Source organism: Falco peregrinus, chromosome 5 (assembly GCF_023634155.1).
Source record: "Falco peregrinus isolate bFalPer1 chromosome 5, bFalPer1.pri, whole genome shotgun sequence".
Taxonomy (NCBI): Eukaryota; Metazoa; Chordata; class Aves; order Falconiformes; family Falconidae; genus Falco; species Falco peregrinus.
The window spans coordinates 24,192,161-24,212,273 of NC_073725.1; the positions used below are offsets into that span (position 1 = coordinate 24,192,161).

At 37.7% G+C, this 20,113-nt stretch overlaps 1 protein-coding gene across 7 annotated transcripts in view; it reads left to right on the forward strand.

Annotated features, from left to right (window-relative positions):
- Positions 1 to 20,113, forward strand: part of SUGCT (succinyl-CoA:glutarate-CoA transferase) — a 338,348-nt gene that overhangs the window by 127,353 nt on the left and 190,882 nt on the right. For all 7 annotated transcript variants that reach the window (XR_008747493.1, XR_008747492.1, XR_008747491.1 and 4 more), the window contains exons 11-12: positions 4,237 to 4,334; positions 16,596 to 16,698. Coding sequence is in view for 4 of the 7 variants with exons in the window: in XM_055806142.1 (XP_055662117.1) it covers positions 4,237 to 4,334; positions 16,596 to 16,698 (201 nt within the window). In the remaining 3 variants the exon portion in view is untranslated. The remainder of the gene's footprint in view (positions 1 to 4,236; positions 4,335 to 16,595; positions 16,699 to 20,113) is intronic.

A 20,113-nucleotide genomic window follows, 5' to 3' on the forward strand; every position in this document is an offset into this window, starting at 1 on the left:
ATTTGCCCTCTTTAATTAGTAGAGAGTGGATGGTACCCCAGAAGATGAGGCAATGTTTCTATGATTTGTGTTACCTCAGAATCTGTAGGACTAGAATTGAGGGAGGTGAATATTGGCCCTAGTCTGCAGGCTGGTGATTTTTTGTTTCATCCTTATAATGGTGTTCTGGTATTTTTAGAATTGAAAGTAGGAGGTACAGAACATGGGAAAATGATGATTGCTTGCACTCAAAGGGATTAAAAACCCAGAAAAAATAGTTCCAGTTTTGGGTAATTGATAAAGCCTTGTTGCAGCCAGCTAGTTTTGATAGTGCTGCGACAATTGCTGCCCTGTGTGAGGCTTGAACGCAGGACCATCAGATTGTGACACTGAGTGTAATTAATGAGCGGTGACAGCAGTGATGGCTGTGCCGGGGGACACTGGAAGTTTTCAGTGGTGACAGCGGTGCCCAATGTAGACGAGACAGGCGGGGATAGCCTGTGATCCAGATCACGTTGAGATAGGCGGGAAGAGCCTGGGGATCCAGATCAGACACCGGTAAAGGTGAGCGGTTGGGATCAAAGAGAAGGAAGCCTGACTGCCGTGGAGCCAAGAGACTGAGGGTAATGGGTGGTAGCAGCAGAGTGCACGGCCAGACGTGGCAGCGGCCCATGTGGCGGGTCCAGAGTGGGTCTGGCTTGACAGCGGTGATGGCTGTGCCGGGGGAAGGCGCAGGAGCAGCGTGGTGCCACAGGCGGCTCCTGCCGCTGCTGCTGCTGGTGCTCAGCCTGGCGATATTCTTGCTGGCATTTTTGTGCTCGTTGAAGGTGTATCCACTCACAGAAAAAATGGGCAACCATGAGGATGTTGAGAAGCTTGTTAAAAGTAATGTATTAGTGCTGTATTCTGAATCTGCTGCTGCAAGCTCACTCAGGTTACTGTCCGATGTGGCCCAGGAGGTGAAAGGACGAGGTACTATAAGCTTATCAGAACCCTCCTCTGAAGAAAACAAAAGCCCAGATGTCAAGAAAGCAGATGAGAAGAAAGGTGATCAGCCCACAGAAGCTGAAAAGCCCAAGATAGAAGTGAAGAAAGAATATGTGTATGAGTTCAGGGACAAATTGTATGGACTGTATGGGAAGTTTATTTGTGAAAAGGTTGTGGTGATTGTTAAATACATAAGGCATGAACTGTTAAGAAGAAAAAGAAAATAGTTCAATGAAAAGTTGTCTGGACTGTATGAAAAGTTTATTTGTGAAAAGGTTGTGATGATAAAGCCTTGTTGCAGCTGGCTAGTTTTGATAGTGCTGTGACAGGTAATGGTTATTTTTCTATAAACCAGCCATCGTGTTTGTTTTTAAAAAGAACAGTCTTTTTACTGTTGTCGAGTTATTGTAAGTATGGATTTGGGCCGTTACATTGCCCAGAAGCAGTGTGATGTGGAAGCCAGTGGAATGCTGTGGAACCCGTTGGAGGTGCGCTCTGTGCTAAGTCAAAGGTGATTTGGAACTTCAAACACCATGAAGGGGGAGAGCCAGTAAAGGAGAAGAGGACTCTATTACAGGAAGGCTTGCAACACCCTGTAAATACAGAGACTGCAAACTCAAACTTTGGAATTGCCATTAGAGAACCTTTCTGAGATGAGATGGTGCTAAAAATACATGCTGTATGGAAGCTGGTGCCCTGAAGACACGTACTCTAGAGATGTAACAGCTGGCTCAAGCTGTAAACAATTGCAGACTTTCTGCTTCAACCATATCTTTTCAGGCAAGCAGAAAGAAAAAAACCCTAGAATAATTCACTGTGATATTTTCAAATTCAATGACAACTAACTGTAGCTTGTTTGGGGACTTGGATAAATGCAGAAAAACTTTATAACACTGCTGGCTGAAGTGCATTTCATAGTGGTCGAGTGTTACAAAAGCATGCCCTGCTGTGTGGCTGCTTTGGTATAAATGGGAAAACTGGGCAGGAATCTTCAGAAGGCTGAACTTTTGCGTACAGCAAAGGAGAGTACAAATAGGTTTGCTAGTGTGGTGGGACAAAACACAGACAGCGTGAATTCTGAATGTGCACCTTAGAGCTTGAAGGAGGCCTCGAAATGGAGAACAGCAGTTTCAGTGCAAATGATCACAGTGAAATAAAATAACAGTGGCAGCGTGATGCAAAAAGATGAATGGGACATTAATGAATAAGTTCTCAAAGCTGCATTTGTTAGTCATGAAAAGATTAAGAAGAACAGAGATAGAAACTTCCTTACAACAGGTGGACATTAAGTTAAAGCTGAAGTCAGTAATGCTAATTAAAACAGTAGAGTGAGCAACTCCATATAATAATTTTTCATTTAACTCATCAAATGGAACCACAGTTTTCTGATTAATTTCTTGTTTTTTTAATCTCTCATAAATAAAGTATTCACTATCATTTATTTTGAACAACCTTGCATGATTTTTTCTATAAAGCAGTGATTTGTAACTCCAAATAACAGTATTAAAATGAGAGATAATTTTAAAGGGGTACCAGTATTATTGTTACACTTTCAGATAGGGAAGGAAGAACATTTCCTGAAACTGAATTCTGATGTGTTAGTGATTTTCATAGATTAGGTTGTATAAACATTGAAGGAAAAGAAAATGTGCTGTGCATTGTTGATGGAAGATGCTAGATGGTGTTTTGTGTTACCTTGTAGACAAAAATCTGCAGAAAAGTTACATAATATAGCCATTGTTCAAAATAATTTACTGATACCTCAGGTTCCATATTTAGTTTTGTCACCAGATGACAACTACATCAAAGGTGATTATCTGTTTTGAATATCTCTAGGTATCTGTTTTGCTAATGGTTTTATGCCATCAACAGCTGTTCACTCAGAAGGGAAGCCATGCCCTTATTCGCTCCAGTGAAGCGAGGAGACATTAAATGATAGTGGCCTTGGTGTGAACCAATCTCAGGGGAATTAGGAGAAGTTTACGTTTGAGGTAACCATCAGAGAGATTGACGCCATTCTATTTATCACTTACATGTGGTAGTACATAGGCATATGGATTAAAGGAGCAATTGAATGTGTTAATAAAACAAAACTCCATTGAGGATGGCTAAATACGTAGAAAACAGCTCCAGCTCTGAAATGCCCTAATCTGAAGAAGGCTGGAGGCTGGATGGGTTTAAAGGAAATATCATATGTACTGGCCCTGTTCTTAAGCTCTTCCTAAGCATCCGCACTCAGCCAGAGGCAGATACAAGATGATGGGCTATAGGGACTTCAGCACTGAGCCAGTACTGGTTTTTGTAAGCCATCGTGGAAATGGCCCTGTAACAAAATGTAGCATGCTATAGAATGATTATAGGACTCATTGTAAGACAAATTGATCTTGGCTGTGTGTTAGTGAGTACAAGTACATGAAGAATATGTGACGGTCTCTTTCTTTGTAAGCTTCTATTCTGCCTCCCTCTGTAGCTGATGTTACTGGGATATTTTTTATTGTATTTGGAAAGCACAACTCATTCTGCTTATTTATGTTATGTAGCATAAACAGATAAATTGTGTAGTAAGTATTGATTGTCCACACAGCTACTCTGTCTCATAAATGCTTCTACAAAATTCTAAGACTTGTTCCCCATGTTTAATTCCCTTTGTAGTATAATACACATTGTCTTTGCATTATGGTTACATTTCTAATGTGCCAGGTAGGAGTTACATATAGAAGATATATTTCTCCTTTCTTAGAGGTTATACCACCATTTTTTAAATTATTTTTTGGAAGAAATCATAAAGAAAAACTATGGCATTTTAATAGAAAAGCACCTTTTCATTATTTTTTTTTTGTTTGTTTTTTTGACAGAAATTACTGAAGTGGAAATAAATATTCTTAGACATAGCTTTTTCTCATTCTAGGATATGAAGTACAGTCATATTTCTTATTCTGTGACATGTGACTTTTAGTGCAGGATAATCCCACAGATCTCATGGTAATAACTGACAAACTTTTTTGTGTTGTACAATAATAATTTCTCCTAGCTAATGGTGAAAGCTATAAACTAAGATTTGGATCTTCAGTTTAATTTCTGTCTTTTTCTGTACTTGTTATGTAACATTAACCAGGAGACATTATCTTGTCTTAATTTCCTAATCCGTATTAAAAGATTAATGAGAAGTGGGGATTTTTGGAAAGCTATCTTAAATCGGTAATGAATTTCCTTAACTATATAAATATCTCCTGCCAAGCACATTTCTTACTCACCTTTATTTTTACTTAGATCCTGAATCTGACTGAAGTTAGTAAGGATTCCAGATACAAAACTAATACACTCAGAGTCCAGAACAGAAAAGAGCTTATTGACATATTGTCAGCCAGGTAAGTTAATTACAAGGGAAGAAATGACATTTAATCTGTTAATGCAAATAGTCATGTACAAGAAACTCTCATCATGTAAAAATTTTACTTCATTCTTTTGAAATACTTTATTTTTTAAAAGAAATATTGAGAACTCTTATTGGTGTTAAGTACACTGCCTTGTGCACACAGACTTTAGTGTGGGTCAGCAAGAAGCCAAACCACAGATTTAAGTTTTCAGAAACCATTTTAATTTATTTTTAACCATTAACTTGAATTTTAGTGAAACAACCAGTGCTTTCTGCTTTCCTGGATGAGTGTAACTCTTGGAAATAAAATGCTTGGAGCACCATTTGCTTTTACTGTGACTGTTTACTGTGATTTTAAAGTTTTCACTCAGAGTTGCTGTATCCAAGGGCGTTTCGCTTGATGCAACTCCCTCACTGCTGGTTCTGTATTGTGGTGCTCTGTGCCCCAAATTCCCCCTGGATCAATCCTTTGGAAATCAAAAGAATATGTGCTTAGTATTCTACTTGGGAATCATCCTATTAAATACTTTAATTAAAAATTATTTAAGAGGAGGCTCAGGAACCCTTTATTTGAGAGATTAAACTAGCTTAGTTATCTTCCTCATTCTGTTTGAGAAGGCCTTATTTCTGTGGAATGCTCTTCTGTTTAATGGAGGCGATGATAAATTTTTATAACATAAGGAAAAACCTGATCAGTGTAAAGCTATCCAAAGGTGGCAACACTTCATACTTCAAGGGGTAAGCAGAAGAGACAGTGTCTCTACTGTTGTCAGTGATTGAAGAAACAGCACACTATTGTTTCGACACTTGAACTGTATGAGTCTTTGTCAACAAATGTGTAACAATTGTCATTCAAGCAATTTTTGGTATTTTTTTAGAAGCATTAAGTCAGATGCCTCCCATTTTCATTCCATCTGAGAAGAGTTTCAGTAGCACACCCCTCCCCATCTTCTCAGCCCCACACATTTATTGGATATTGAGAACCAGAATCACCCTGCATTAAAGACTGTACAGAAAGTGATTTTGCCTCTTTCTGTGCACTTGCACTTTTGCCTGTGTCTTACCTGTCCATTTTCAGATGTTCTGCCCCCAGTGAAATACTGAAGTACTAGGTAACTTTGAATTTTCAAATAATTATGGTACAACTGTTCGTGACTAGCTCTTGGAACTTGTTTTTCACTTGCCTTCTTATAACAAATGTATTGTGATAGCACAGATGAACCCATTCATCCTATAAGTTTTAAGCCTTTGAAAGGGAATAGTTACCTTTTGACCTATTCTTGAGCTCTTACATTCTTGACACTTAGCCTTAGTTTCAAAGTGGTTCATGTTGACTGATTGCTTGGAGTTAATTTCATTTAATGTGGCATTTATCTGATGTACTTTGGTACCTTATGAGAATGCTGTTTGGCATCCACAGATAAATTACTTACTAGCTTGTTGCTTGTGGTTAATTTTGAATGCAGGTATTTTGGTTCTTTTTATGAGCAATATCTGAATAAGAAGATAAAAGTTCAAGCAACAGTTGTTTGAATGAATTGCCAGATTTCTATTATTTTTTTTTTAGATCTGTTGCTATTAGTTCATCAGATTACCTCATTGCTCTTTCAATTACTGCTTTAGGTCTTTTTTGTCAGAGTTTATGTTCTGTTTTATTAGCATTGTTTAGGCTGAATTTCTGTGTAATTTATGTGCATGTATGCACATTATGTGACTATGCATACTTCTGGAGCAGACATTTCCAATAGTATTTTGTTATGTCATATTATTTTGAATTCATCTGGCATTCTGCTTTAAAACGCTGACTATAACAAACACCTTTGGCATTCTAATGGAGGTTGAATATGTTTCCGTATGCATTCCATGGTAACTTTGCTTTTGTTCACTAATGCACAGTTGTTTGTAAAATTATATGTGTTTCATTTTTTAAGTTACTTAGAGAATTAAATTAATAGCTTCTCAGTGCTGAAAAATGTCAACCCTTGAGAAATGAAGGGAAATGACAAAATAGTAATGGCAGAATTTCACTGAAAAATACCTTAATTAAATCACTGATTGCCTGGTAGCATTGCAGCTTCCAGCACATGAAACCTAAGGTGCCTTACTTGGAAAGAAACACCTGCAGACCCTTCCATTCACTTGCTATATGTGCACTGCTATCCACCTCAAAATGAATTTGTAGAGAAATGAGCTGGAGCAGCTTAGAAGAGTTGTGATTTTCTTGACATATATTCTACTACAGTCCCTTATGTTGATATGAGCCCCTCCTTTGTGTGGTGGAAGTCAAAAAGACACATGAAAGTCCTTTAAGGATTAAGTCAGCCATTCATCCATGTCTCAGTTTGATGCTGTGCCAGGCAGGTTGCATACAACTTGAGGCAAAGCAGCTTTTTTGCAGTGATGTTGCAGTGGAAAAAGTCAGCAAACTTGTTTGCTGTGCCAGGCTGAGCAATAAAAAGCAGGTAAAAAATTGCACCTGTGTATAGGAATCTAGTGATTCGTAAATGTTCCTTCTCTTTTGTATGGAAGTATGGATTATGATTTGAAACATAAATTATGGTCTTGTAGTGAAATCCTTTGAGAGTGTTGCTGCTCATAAGGCCAGTGAAAAGATTCACGGATATGGTCTGTGTCTCAGCATCTCAACAGTAATTGCGGTGACTAGAAGCACACGAGAGGAAACATATAGTTTTGTTTCCTTCCCTTTTCCCCAACCTCTTCACTGCCGTTTTCAGTTTATACATCCTTCCTTTTCCACCAAGTCATTGGTATTTTAAGCACTTGGTACTCTTTTCTTTTCTTTTTTTTTTTTTTTTTCTTAAAGATTTTATTTTAAGATACTTGGTACCCTGCAGTTGCTTGCATGTATCACTGCTCTTGCACAGTAGATACATGCACACTTTTTTCCCAAGCTGTTGAAGCTGTTATAATCTTATTAAGCTGAGGTGCCACCAGAGCCTAGAGTAGGCTTCCATTGACCTATCTAACCTGTCCCCTTCCTCTTATCTCTTTTGAACTATTTCCAGAGGTGTGACTTACCTTTTCCTATTTTTCTTAATTTTCAAAATGAGCTAACTGCAATTCAGTCTAACTTCTGAGCACTTAGTAAGTGCATGAAGAAGGATTCTTAACCTCCTTCTCTTAATGAAAAGGATTTGCTAGGTTTTATTGAGGAATAGAAGATGTTCAGACCTACTCAAAGGGTCAGGAACTCCCTGAAGTCTTGAGCATTTAATTTGCTGCATGTGTGTAGCTGAAATTTTTAAAAATGTCTGATCTCTGAATATCAAAGAGACAGCTGATGCCTTTCATTTGCTAGGGTAAATGTTAAGAAATTGAGACATGCTCACCACAGTTTTATTCTAGATGTGTGCACAAAAGGAACATTGGTACAACTGGTCAATGTTAAGGAATGCTGTTTTTTTTAAAAAAAGGCTGTAACTTGGGAATTCTTGACTCAAATGACCTCTAATTTAGGTCAGTAATTCTACTCACCACCTGCAGTAACCATGCCAGATTTCAAGGCAGTTAGATAAGCATGGGGATTATATAGCACTTAGAAGAAATTGACCTTTAAACAGAAGACTTTTCAGAAAGGTGTGAAATGACCTATTCATCACAGTCGGATGTCCAGAGCTGAGTGAGAATGCAAGATGGAGATGTATATGGCTTGAGACATAAATATAGCTTGAAACAACAGCTCCGAGAGGTGTGAATTACTCCATTTCAGGAAGAATTTCCTCATCCTCTGTCTTCCCTGACAGAAATGAAGAATGAAGCACATCTATCCTTAGCTCCCAGCTTGCTGTCTCCTTACAACATCTCAACTCCCTCTGTAAGGGCACACATGAAAGTGGGGGCAGGGGGGAGATCCAGTATGGGAGGATAAATTCTTACATCCACAGAGATTGTCAGATCTCGATAAAAGCAACTGGGAAGTAGACCACTCCGGAGCGGTATGCTGCTTCCAGGAGACCCAGCTCTCACACTGGGGCAAGAGGAGGGAATTACAAAAACCCATCCCATATGTCTTGAGAGGGGGAGTATTCTTCAGTTCTGTCTTTTGTGGGGGAATAAGTACAGTGCTGCAAGGACCACTAAGTCATAGGATATTCACAGGGAAGAAGATCATAGTCCTATGGAATATTTTGTACTTGCTTTGCTACTGGTGATGTTGTCCCTTTCCCATCTGTGGTCCTCTCCCTGCTATGGTCTTTTTTTCCTGTCCCCATCATCTTCCTCCATCTCCTATGGCTCCCCCAGCTTCTTACTTCCTCTCTCTTCCCCCACTGCTGACATTTGCACATCTACTATATTTGCTTTACAAAAAAGGAAGTTTTGGTGCCTTCTGTATCTTCCCCTTTTATTGAGGTTACATTTCCCCCCAAAGACAACAAGGCCAAACTCTGACAAAAGCAAATTGCCTCTGAATGCCTGCCTGCCTTGGGTGCGTGCCAAGAGCCAAATTTAAAATGACCCTACCTGGGTGGAGGTCAGGTTCAATGGCTACTACCGAGGCCCCTGAGACTCCCAGCTCATGTGAGAACTGACAGACTACAGAGCACTCTGTTTTTTACGTTTCCAGTGGAAACCTCTCGTTTGTGAGTGAGATGTACATCTATGCAAGAGAACCAAGTTTTAATTGCTGCGTGTCCCCCCACCCTGCCTCCCTTCCACTTTTCTTTTTGCTTCTTCTGGAACAGAATTGTACCAGGCACAATGTGGATTATTTTGTATGTGTATATATACATACATATGTATATATATGCATACAGGCATCAAGACATACAATATATAGCATGCGTGTGAAATTTGAGATGCATCTGTGCAAAAGCTGGTGTGATGCTACTTTAAGAGAAGCTTTGAGGAAGGGTGCTTAATCTGTTGACCTCCTTCCTGAAATTACCCCACAAGTTGAATGTTAATTCTACCCTGCACCTCAGTAATACAGGCACATTTTAAGACAGCGCAGCTCAACGCCTACGCCAAGGTGCTTTGGGAAATTAACCTGTAAACGCAACATAGCGTGTGGGTTCGTATGAGTGCAGGGGGAAAGGGAATAGCAGACGTGCCCTCGGCCTTTAAAGTGAAGCAGCTCAGACAATGAAGAACACATAAATTCGTCATGATTAGTGCTCCTGCAATTATAACTGAATTATTGTAGACTTAAAATCAGAAGTGCTGGGGCTGGAAACGATTCAGAGTAGAACTACTATTCCTAGCACTAAAATTTTAAAGCCCTTATTCTTGACAATGTGCTACAGCTGCATGTTGCATATGTAAGTGTGAGTGGAAAAGGAATGAGCAGGAAGGAAGCACAGAGGAACCTGATCCTCAGTTAATGAGATCGTTTCTGAATTGTTTCCACCTCGTAACAGAAGAGGAGGGCACCTAAAGGGGAAAGTGTACTGTAAAAATGTTTAATTTGCCTGATGAAGAGCACTGTTAAATTCACACTTGTTGAGACACACCCGGTCTCTGTAAATCTCCTGCCCCATCCCCACCATTTCTTTTTCTAAACCAAGAGCCTTGCAGACTGAAGTCCCCGTTGATAACATTACGGGAATGAGCACCTGGTTGTTTACTGCTTCCACAGCACAGGTGTCTGAAGGTTGAAAGATAATTGACTTCACTGTGGCACAGCTGGGAGTTTTACTTTCCCTGGTCACCCACCTCACCATCAGGGCACAGACGGTCGAGCTGTGTGGGCATCAGCTGCTGAACTGCCCAAGTTCCTTTAAAAGCTTCGTTTTAAGTTGTTGGTAGTTTTATGTTGACTTCTGTGTATGTAGCTGAGGTCCATCCAAAATATCTCAGACATCTGATTTTTGGACTGGGTAAGCTAATGTGTATTTTCTTTGTTCTTTTCTCACCATTTAATAGCCTCTAAGCGTTTTCATCCATTTGTGAAGTTTCAAGGTCCTTCCTGAAGAGGAATTTGCTATCTTTTTTGTGATGACATACATTACTGGCTACAAGGCTGCTGAAATCAAGGGAGATCTTTTCACTGATTTTTTTTGAATGAGCTTTTTGACCTGACCCTTGTTAGCTCTTTACTTCCCTTTAGTAATTAAAAGAACATCAAAAAAATCAACATAGCTTTCCATTATTCTCAATGTGCTTTTACTGATGTGTGTTTACCTAGCTGATTTTCAGTTAATTTGTGCTTCCTTTGTCCTAACTATAGAAGTTGAAGTCCTTCTGCTTATATGAGAAAAAGAAAGGCTTGAGGAAAGGAGCACATTTCTAATGTGTGTAGTCTAATCTACCTGAATCCAAAAAGAACTAGTTCTGGAACATGCTGGATTTGACTACTCAGGAGCCATAAGAAACACATTTTACAATCTGGATATGTTTTCTGCTCTCTGTTATGCTATTTCTTAAAATTAATTTATGGTTTTAAAACAGCATGCAAAATTTCTTAAAGGAACATGAATGTTCATTCTTCTCTAGCACAAGTTCTGCACACAAAGGTGAACTATTTATTAATACATCTTTTAAACTGGTAAAAATATTTAAAGTGTACAGAAATATAAAACAAGTTCTGCTGTGGATTTGTGGTACCTACAAATATCTGGACTGTACTTTATGTAGCTATCACTTACAATCTACTAAATGTGACATCTTTTAAAGTAGTTGACGTATCCATCAGCCTAACATGTCAGTACAATCACGTTGACCCTGAAGATTTCAAGAGTCTGTTGTGGTTTGCTGAGTGATTAATCAATAACCAAGAGGAGACTAATTAGACACTAACACAGAGATGCTTACAGACTATTGAGTAAATACTATAGTATTCATTTTGAAAACTCTAATTGCATATTTACTGTACACTAAGGGATAATGATCCATTATTTGAATTTTCCAAATAAGTATGTTTTATTACTTTGTATAGTATCTTCCATAGATGCTACTGTAAGAAACTGTACAAACTATTTTAATGAGTTAACTACCATTAAAGAGATGATTAGTACTGGAGAGAGAAAATATTGTAGATATTTGGAAGTAAATATAGTGTTGATAGAGAAACCCAGTGCAAAAACCATAACGCAAGCTCATGTTATGCTAGAAAACACAAAAATGTTATTGTGGACTTTAGCAATAACACAGGAGGTTTTTGTGATTGCATGTAAAAAGCTACTACTAGATGTTACTGTTCCATCTGCATTTGTTAGCTGTTCAAATTACTTCTGCAAATTTAATTGCCATAAGCCTCCTACAGAAAAAAAAGCAGTATTTTGCTTCAGTAGTTCTAAACTTTGTGTGGAATTGGATGGTTTTATCCATTAGAGAAACATGGATGCCCTTCCACAGAAGTTGTAGCAATGATTGAAGGTTTCCCAGGAGACATGGAAAATGGGATATATGCAAAGAATGCACACAAAGTAGGTTCATTCATGCTTTAGAAGTCTTTATTTCATTGAATAACAGAATATTTCATAATGAAAGGAACACAGTTTGCATCAATAATGGACAGGATGAGAAACTTTGTACATTTTAATAGAACTTGAGTATGTTTCTAACTCATTAAAACCATTTCATCCAACTTGTGCAAGTCAAGCAGATACTCTATTTTTGCAATCAATGATCCATTCTCTCTTTTTTTCTTTCTAATTAGAATTTGCTAGAAAGCAGAAGGGGGTTTAGGTCTTGAGTTTTAAGAAGCAAAACTACACTTGTGGTTTGTGTAAGGATATAAGGTGTAAGTCCTTTCTATTTGATGTTTGGACTGTTGGAGGTTATTTCTTACATTGTGCTGTAATGTTTTTTTATTAATTTACTGAGTGTGTAGTTTAAGTGAAAGACACTGTATTTAATGTTGACTGCTAGATTTACGAATTGAAGAAAAATACATTTAGTTGGAGTTCTTCCCATGAAATAACGTTTCAATTACCGCAGCTTGTGCTACACTTTCTCTTCTTATAATATTGTTAAGCATTAAATATCTTCAATGTTAAATGTTTCAGAATCTGATGCCTCATTTCAACATTGCAACCTCAGTAATTTCATTGGTGCTGTGTAATTCAGTGCAGAGGTGGCTCAGAGTACTGCTTAAAATGCAAATAAGGCATTGTGGAACTACTACCTCTCTTATTGAAGTAAGCCTTAGTACAGGCTTTGCAGTAAAGATCCTGGGAATGGGGTTGTTCTCCATTGGGGTGCATATACTTTTTTCAGAGGTACTTTTTGGAAAGAGCCTGCATCCAAGCTTCATGCCAAAGTCTAGTACAGTAAAAGTAAATTCTTTTGAACTTCTAAAATACTGGTAATAACTGTAAAAAGCTAAGCTAAGGTTTTAAATGATTCTACAAATAAATCAGACAATTTAAATGACATTTTGTATGATTATATCTATAGCAGTTTGAATGGTTTTGATGGAAAAGGGACTCATCTGGAACCATATGAAGCTGTAGTGTGAATCACATGGTTGAGCTCTCCTACAGCCACTGAGTATCATTGAGGTTCCATGGACAGATAAAGATTCATTTGCAAGTGTCATGCTTCAGAACTCAGATGCTGTACAACCTTTGGTGTTTTTTTGTACTAGCTTCAGTTTGGAAGATGAATTGTTGTTTAGCCTTGCATGTGTGTCCATCAGTGATTTTATGTATGTATAGAAAAATTACTTTTTTCCCCACTGAAGGACAGCAGATGACATTGCAATTTTTTTCAGTTAAGAAAAGGAAATTATATACTAAGTAGGATATTTATTAAAGACAATATCAAAGCATAGAAAAAAGTTTAAAAATAACTGTTAAGGGGAAAAGGATTGACTAGGCCTTGTAAATTCCTGATGATAGAGCTTTCCATTTTCAGGAGAGAATTTCAGTCTTTTGTTCTCTTGGAAGATTTTGTTGAAGGCCTTGACTTGATATTTTTAGAGTGCTGAGCATGATATCAATTCATACCTACAAACCTAAACATCAACCCTTTACTATAAGGAAAGCTTATGGTATTTGTTTGTGTAAGTGCTATTAAAAATTATGTGTAGATGAAAGGAATGATGCATACAGGTCAGCAAAAAAAGAAAAAAATAAATTCAGGGGTTGTGTAGCTGACACCAGAGAGGTAAACTTAGACAGTTTTTTATACATGCCTTATCTTTTATCAGATTTTGAAACAGTATTTCTCCCTTAATGCTGTACAACAGATATTAGAATATATAAACCACAACTGAATGAATCAAATAGTTTCATGCTACTGCTCTCAAAATCTGAATAATAGATCTTTATTGTCAGTACTGGTGATCTGTTTTGTTTTTAAACAGTTTGCTTAACAATATGCTCTCAACAGCTTCTTTTTACCACAAATAAAGGAAGCTAGTCTACATCAGATTTAGGTCAAGGGTTTAAATTTCAAGAGAAAATACCACATGTCTCCTTTGAGAGTGATAGAATGTGGTATTTTACACCTTTGATTGAGTTTAAAGCTTTTGGGAATTCTCTCCAACCACCAATAAATAAATTAATAAGTAAAACTAAGGCAATTGTTAGGTCCATTCAGAAGAAGTATTTTTTAAAACAGAACATCACTGGTTTTCTACAAAATTGTGGTAATATTTTCTGTCTGTGATGTATGAAGGAAAAATCTAAACAGAAGATAAAACTTCAGAAATTCATATACCCCACAGAAATTTTGCAAAACGTGCTCTCACTTCACTGTATTTTGAGTCACTAGTAATAATGTTACTGAAGAAGAAGGTATGCCTCAAATATTATTCATATTTACCATGACATCAGGAAGTAGCGTATTGATTATACAGATGTAGATAATTGCCACTCCTGTTGAAAAGACTACTTTTTCAGATGGTTCTTTAAATCCAAAAGTTACTTGCTTTTTTAAACTCGGGGGGTGGGGGTGGGGATATTTATAAACTCTCTCTTAAAAAGAAGTACAAGGAACATAACAAGCAGGGCCTTTTCATTACTAATAGATCAGGGGAGTGATGCAACAAATATTAAGAATCACAATAATTTCTAAGTGATGGTCTTAAGCACCATGGTTATAATGCTGAGTCTGAGAGTCCTCTTGTAGGTGTTCTGTCTTTCGTTAGAAACGAGACAGTAGTGGAGGCTGAGGTGTCAGAAAAAGTAGTAGCTGAAAAGAACCTTCTAATTTATAAAAAGGGAGTCAGTGGGCCATGAATTATGAAGCATTTCTGGAGAGAAGTGTCTCAGTTGCTAGCAGAGAACAGCACAGTTGTATATGAAAAACTGTTTCCCATCAGTTATTGGTGTTATTTATGTGGATCATATTTACACTGTGCAGTAGTTTGAGCCCCAAGCCTTAGTAACAGAAAGCTATGAATAACTACGATATATGGATTATGAGAAGTGTTGCCCAACAGAGTGTACCAAAGGGAAATACAAATTATATGTTAGATTAATATAATGCTTTCCTAATGGCTGCAGTTGCTGAGAAAGGAAGGCTCTCTACCTCTCTATAGTTACCTTCCCCCCCGCCCCATTTTCCTGTAATGTACCTGGTTCTAGGTATGGTCAGCAATAGAGTACTAAATTAGATAGACCCTCAATGTGTCCAAGAGTGGCGTTATCTTTACGGCTGACTACATCTTTACCATGAAATAACTGTAATATTCAATGGAGTGTATAACTGAACAGCATAATAATCTTGTATCAGTTTTCTTTAGAAGTGATCCTTCGTTATGTTTCATTTCTTTGGAAGTGATGCTTCATTTTATAATACAGTTTGTACTGTTAAAGCCTTTTATTTTGTTTTTTTCTGGTTTATTGTTCCTTTTATTCTACTAGTATTATTTGCTAACTTCACATGTCTTCAGCAGGAGTAAAGCTTCTATTTTTGAGGAAGGGTGGTGCTAAACTTGCATTTTCTTACCCATTTAGAGCACAAAATGCATTGGGTATCAGGATTTATTCACTCAAAGCTTGTTCCTTCCTGCACAGGGAGAAAGACATTAACTGTGAAGCTTGGATCCATTCCTATGCCATATAGCTAATATACCTGTAACTTGTCACCATCACTGGTTTTTGTATTTGTATATCACTGGTTTTTCTGAAGTTTAAAAGTAGCACAAAATACTTTGCAGCCAATCCCTGCATATCTACAAACAGAAGTTTGCAAAGTTTGACTTTGGACTGATCTAGGAACTTTTGTGCTTTTCCTTTATTAACTTTGTCAGAAAATGAAGGGTTGGGTTTTTTTCATTATAAAAAGCTAGAGCTGAAGCTGAATGTTACTGATGTTGTTCTGGATAGTGCTTAGGGAACTCCAAACTGGTGAGCTACAGAATACCAGTAATTGAGTGTCCTTTGTCAAGGTTTCTATTAATTTCATTTCCATCAGGTCTTGAAATCACATCTAATTCATTTTCAGTGTTATGCATATCATGGAGTAGATCTTTCCTTTCTAATAATCTGGTAGACCTCTGTGTGGTTTTCCTTCATGAAACTTAAGATACAATCTCCTTATAATTTTACCTTTGATTCAGAATCCCAGACAGCTGCAGAAAATACCATCTCTCAGTGACCACTATTGCTTCAAGAGTGTTTTGTTCATGTACTGGGTAGGTGAGGAAACAAAAAGTATATAGCAAAGGAGGGGAAGTAGAGTGGTGCTACCAGTTATGGGGTTGAACGCTTAGAAAGAAATAAACTGAGCTTTTTGTATGTGATACAAAGAGATGGAGCTCTGTGTTCACTGGCGTAGGCACAGTGTATATACGCTGAACTGGATGTCCTTAGGATAGGTTATACAATCGTACAACAAATATATGCGATCAATGTTGTTATCTGACCAGAAAATGTGGCTATTAATCCTGACGTATGTTTTGGATGTAATGGAGGAAAAAGTGTGGTGCTTGACATCAGCTTTTAGTGAGTGGTGCCATGTGTGAGACGCGTACCCACATTAGATCTATCTTTTTGTTGTTAAATATGTATATAAAAGAAAACAAATGTGAAGGACATTGGTGTAAATAAAGACTGGAGGAAACCCATTGATTCTTATTTGAAACTGCTGATAAATTTAGCTTGGCTAATCATTGCTGGATTTCTTCATATGATCAGATAGAAATAGAAGTCAGTTCTTCCCCCTATGTCTTTGGGTTTTGCATGTCTAAAGAACACGTGTAGTACATTTTCATTATGTTAATCATCGCCCGGGAAGAAATCGGTGGGGAAGAGTATGAAAGCAGTGAGAGACAGAGAAGAGATGTGTTTTTATGAATCTGAAAGACTGGAGTTGAAACCACATGCTCCTTACTTGCTTTTAGGTTTTCAGAAAAAGCAACGATGGAATGGTTGCAGCTCTTTGAAGGTAGTGGAGTTCCATATGGCCCGATCAACAACATGCAGCAAGTATTCTCGGATCCTCAGGTAGGTTCTCACCAAGCCTTTTCTATATGTTATTACATGTGTTTTACAAATGCTGGGTAACGATCACTTTTCATGCCACTCAGACCTGATTTCAGCTACTTAAAAATGGGATTTGAGAGTTATATGGTGGATTGAGTTTAAGCCAATGATACAGCATAATAAGAAATAAATACACGTCCTTAAACGAATTACATGCTTGGGAACACAGAGTAAACACAGTTTAAACCATAAGTATTCCATGTCCTGTATGGAGTCTGTCTTTCCAAAGTGACTGGTAGAACAAGGAAAGAAACTGTACTGTATTATGTAATTGCATTTTGTCAGATAAATGCACAGAAAATACCTTTCTTGCTGTCCACAAGCAATTGTTTTTCTGGATGGAGTATGGATAACAAGAATCTGTACTGTCTGAAAGAAAATGGGCAACTTTTTGACTGGAAATGGAAAAATGAAGCACAGAAGTAATGTGCAGAAAGATTTTAACCTTTTCTTGGTCTGGTGGTTTCCCTGGCTAAGAACACTTCAGCTTTTTATTTATTTTAAATTTTAAGTCTTTCACTGAATTGTATCTATACTTAGTTAAAACAGTATCTTTATTTTTGAGTATCTGTAGAGGTATACTGGCTGCATGTTCCCTAACCTCTGGCTGCCTTTTCACCCTCTGGCTTATGATGGGTTAAAGGGCCCAACACAAACTGCGATGTGCTGTCTTGAATAGTGTAACAGAGTATTTTACGGCTATTCTGTTGTGTGATGAATCTCCATTAAATTAATTTCTAATAATAAGAGTAACCACAAAAATGATTGACCATGCCAGGAAAAAAAGAAAGCAGTCAATTTTGTATGTGTCCATGTCTACTGTCAATAAGTGTTTGTCAGGATTGTGGATACAGTTGTAGTTTTTGGGAAGGAACAATGGTCAAAACAATCTATCATAAAGGAATATGTTTATTATATATTTATTATACTTTTAGAGGTATAAGATAATATTTTTAGGCTACTGCAAGGAAAGAAGCTTTTTTTCTTGAGTAAATGTGCTCTTTCTTCTTAAAATGATGTAGTACCACGCTGTGAAGTATGCACGGGCCAAATTTTTCACTCCAAAACTTCCACAGCGATTAAGATTGGGCTTTGAAGAACATGCAGGAGAACATACATATATTTTACTCAAAATGTGCTTGACTTGGCTGTATTTGGGGCAACATTGGAGAAATATTCTTTGCTTTTTTTGTTGTTGTTGTTGCTGAGATTTTTAAGAGGTCAGGTCCACCTTAAGAGACAGCTTTTTAAAACACAGTATGTTGTGGGATGGCCGTTACTTCCCAAACTGAAAAGGGGTTATCTTGGTTACCTTGCTGTTATTAGAATTCACTGGAATATGATTTATACATATATAAAAATAATTATAATTGATACCAATTATCTATATCTATCTATCTGTCAGGTTATTAACTGACATAGCCTATCCATAAAAGCTCCCCCAATGCTTTGCAGTCAGATACTACCACATGGCAGGTTTTTCAAAGTATTTTCCCATAAAGGGGCATACGGAGCTCCCTGCCCCCCTCCTCCATGAAACTGCTTGAAAACATTGTCTTTTCTACACCCTTTCTCTGAAATAAGTGGCAGTCAGCCCCTGTGTTCTTATTACTGTTGGAAATGAAATGTCAGTATTTGTGGCAATCCTGCGTGTTATACATTTGTTTCATTTCTGGAGCTGCCTGCCGCCTTAAGCATTTTCTCACAGTTGTAGTTCTGTTCAAGGAGAGGGAGATAAAAAAAAAACCTAAACAACCCAACTACATTTTTTTTTCCCCCTCTTCTTTCTTGAAACATGGAAAAGCTTTGACATTTAAGGCATTGCTCTTATGGCAAGAGATTTACTTTACATCACTTATATAAAATTAGACCCCCCACTCCACCCTTACATATCTGAGAAACCCTCCAGCAGAGCAGCAATTTGGAGTGTAGCATGTGCAGCCTCTTAATTATATTTTTGTAACTTCTACACAATTTTTTATTTTGATGGTGAGGACTTCAGAGCTTCACAGGTGGCTTCATTGCCCTAAGTCACTTATCCATAGCTTGGATTTAGATGCTCATGGACAATTCAAGCAAAGCTTTTCACTTTCACATTTCTCCTGAACTGTTTTTTTTTCCCATTGCACCTTGCCCAGTCTTCCTCCATTTGTTCGTCTTTCTGCTGCTGCATAGACAGCATGTGTCTGGGATAAACACACATGATTCTGTATAGCTTTGTTCTTTTGTAAGCCCGTCTGCAATTTTGGTTTCTGAAACCTCAAAAAGCATGACAGTGCCCCAAGGCAATGTCTAAGACAAGGGAAGAAGTCTAGCAACACCTGAGAATCCATAATCTAGGTGAGTTCTGCACTGTGAAATCCAGGGAAAAAACCAGCACCTGCCAATAAGAACATATGTAATCGCAGCAAGGTTTTTCTCATGTGTAAAGCTGAACTCAGTCATGAAGTACGATGACTTTCTAATCATTCTTCACAGTGCTGCCATTATAATACGGTGGGTTTGTTCAGGCTCAGTTTAAATCAGAAAATACATTTCTAGGAAACGTGTCACTCAGCTTGCATTTAATAACTTCACTTACTAATACTATATAATAAGTACCAACCGTATGACGTAAAATGAGTTCATCATAACACAGTAATCTGCTTTTCCATTTGCTCTCAACCATTGCAAGGATTCCAGAAGAACATAAACGAGGTGATACTTCCATATAGACAATCCCTAATCTACCTCTAATAGAAATACGTAGGTTTTGCTAACCTATTCCATTTTAGGCATTACCAGCAGCAGTGGATCTAAACACAATTCCACTGAACTTCATTTTATTGCCATCGTCTTCCTATTTGCTTTGTGGATTTTGATATCCATAAGGCAACTGTCGTTTGTTGGAAGTGCAGTCTCACACCATGAGTGACCAAGATGCGCTGCATGGGCATCAGCAATCATCAAAGCATATGGCAGCTTGGCTGTCACCAACACTGCAAAGGGGGCACTGGGTGGGTACCCACCAAAGAGAGAGCTCCTTGGAGGGGGGTGGAATAATACAAGGGAGGAACGTAGGCAAGTCTGAGGAGACAGGAAAGGCAAGTGAAGAAGATGATGGATATGGTCTAATGGAACTTAATCAGCTACAGGTAGGTTGTGCTTTCAAATTTTTTTTTAATGAAAAAGACCTCAGAACTCTGAAGGCCAAGAGTAGTTTGTATAACTACTTCTATAAACTGAGATAAAACAACACATTTTTGATCCCAGGACATTTTGTTAATGTCATTAACAGCTTCAATCATACTCCAAGTGAGCTGCCAAAAAACAGGAAATTTCTAAGTAAGTTAGGAGTGCCAGGTGATACTGTTTTTTCCATGAATGGAGTGAAACT